This window comes from Alosa sapidissima, chromosome 15 (assembly GCF_018492685.1).
Source record: "Alosa sapidissima isolate fAloSap1 chromosome 15, fAloSap1.pri, whole genome shotgun sequence".
Taxonomy (NCBI): domain Eukaryota; kingdom Metazoa; phylum Chordata; class Actinopteri; order Clupeiformes; family Clupeidae; genus Alosa; species Alosa sapidissima.
The window spans coordinates 26,947,013-26,948,209 of NC_055971.1; the positions used below are offsets into that span (position 1 = coordinate 26,947,013).

General features: G+C 45.1%; 1 protein-coding gene across 1 annotated transcript in view; it reads right to left on the reverse strand.

Annotated features, from left to right (window-relative positions):
- The window catches only part of LOC121683482 (Down syndrome cell adhesion molecule-like protein 1 homolog), a 69,257-nt gene that overhangs the window by 24,497 nt on the left and 43,563 nt on the right, over nucleotides 1–1,197 (reverse strand). Inside the window, 1 exon segment of the mRNA XM_042063112.1 lies at nucleotides 1,048–1,196. Coding sequence (XP_041919046.1) covers nucleotides 1,048–1,196 — 149 coding nt within the window.

Consider the following 1,197-nt stretch of genomic DNA (forward strand, 5'->3'; position numbering starts at 1 on the left):
ATAAAGCAAGTATAGACATCTTGGACACAGACACAAACACAAACACAGACACAACACGCACAGCCATAGCCTGTGTTGGGCTTGCACTAACAAATGCATATATACTGCATGTATGCTACACACATCCATATAGAGCTGCAACATAAAATTGAATATAAGTAATCTGCCTATAAACATCTTCAATGCCCCAGACATAGGTACAGAGATCTACAACACAGACATATCATGGTTAAATTACTGCATACTGCATATCAATGTAAATATACAGGTCACACAAGCACAAGTTTAAACTTCATGTAACTGTTAAGACTATATAAAATATACAACAAACTACCTCTATTTTTTTTTTATATATATGTCCTATATTTCTATTTTGATACATACATGTTCTATATTTCAGTCTTGCACTTTAATTTAATGTTTATTGTCTATGGCTATGTCCATAGTATGTCTATGTCTGTATTTAAAGCATGTCTATGTCTGCATGGGAAAGTAAGAAACGAAATTTCAATTCTTTGTAGACCAGTGCATGTAAAGAAATTGACAATAAAAGCCGACTTGACATGACTTGACTTGACTAAATAGAATAACACTCACAAATACACACACACACACCACACACACAACACAGAGAGAACAGACAGGTTTGCACGGAGACAGGTTTGCACAGAGACAGGTTTGCACAGAGACAGGTTTGCACAGAGACAGGAGTAAGTCCACAGGAGGGTCCGGTTGGGGGCATTAAGACAGCAGGGAGGTGGGTTGGGGGCATTAAGACAGCAGGGAGGTGGGTTGGTGGGAAAACACTGGGGGCATATTTGGGTAGCTTTGGGTATGTGGGGGCAGGTTTAGGGTAGTTTGGGGTATACGGGGGTAGGTTTGGGTGGCTTTGGGTACCTGAGGGCAGGTGTAGGGTAGTTTGGGGGTATCTTGCAGGTAAGATAGGGGTTAAGGGTAGAGGAGGGGGTGTTAGAATGGTATCTTGCAGGTAGGTTAGGGGTGGGGGTGGGGGTGGGGGTGTTAGAATGGTAGTATAGTCATAATTACTCTGCGTGGTCACGCCCCGCGTCCGGCCCCCACAGCACCCACCTCCGTCTGGGTAGAGGGACCAGTAGACCACGCGGTACCCCTTCAGCACGCCGTTCAGCGTCATGCGCGGGGGCTCGGCCCACGTGATCACCGCCTCGTCCGACGTCA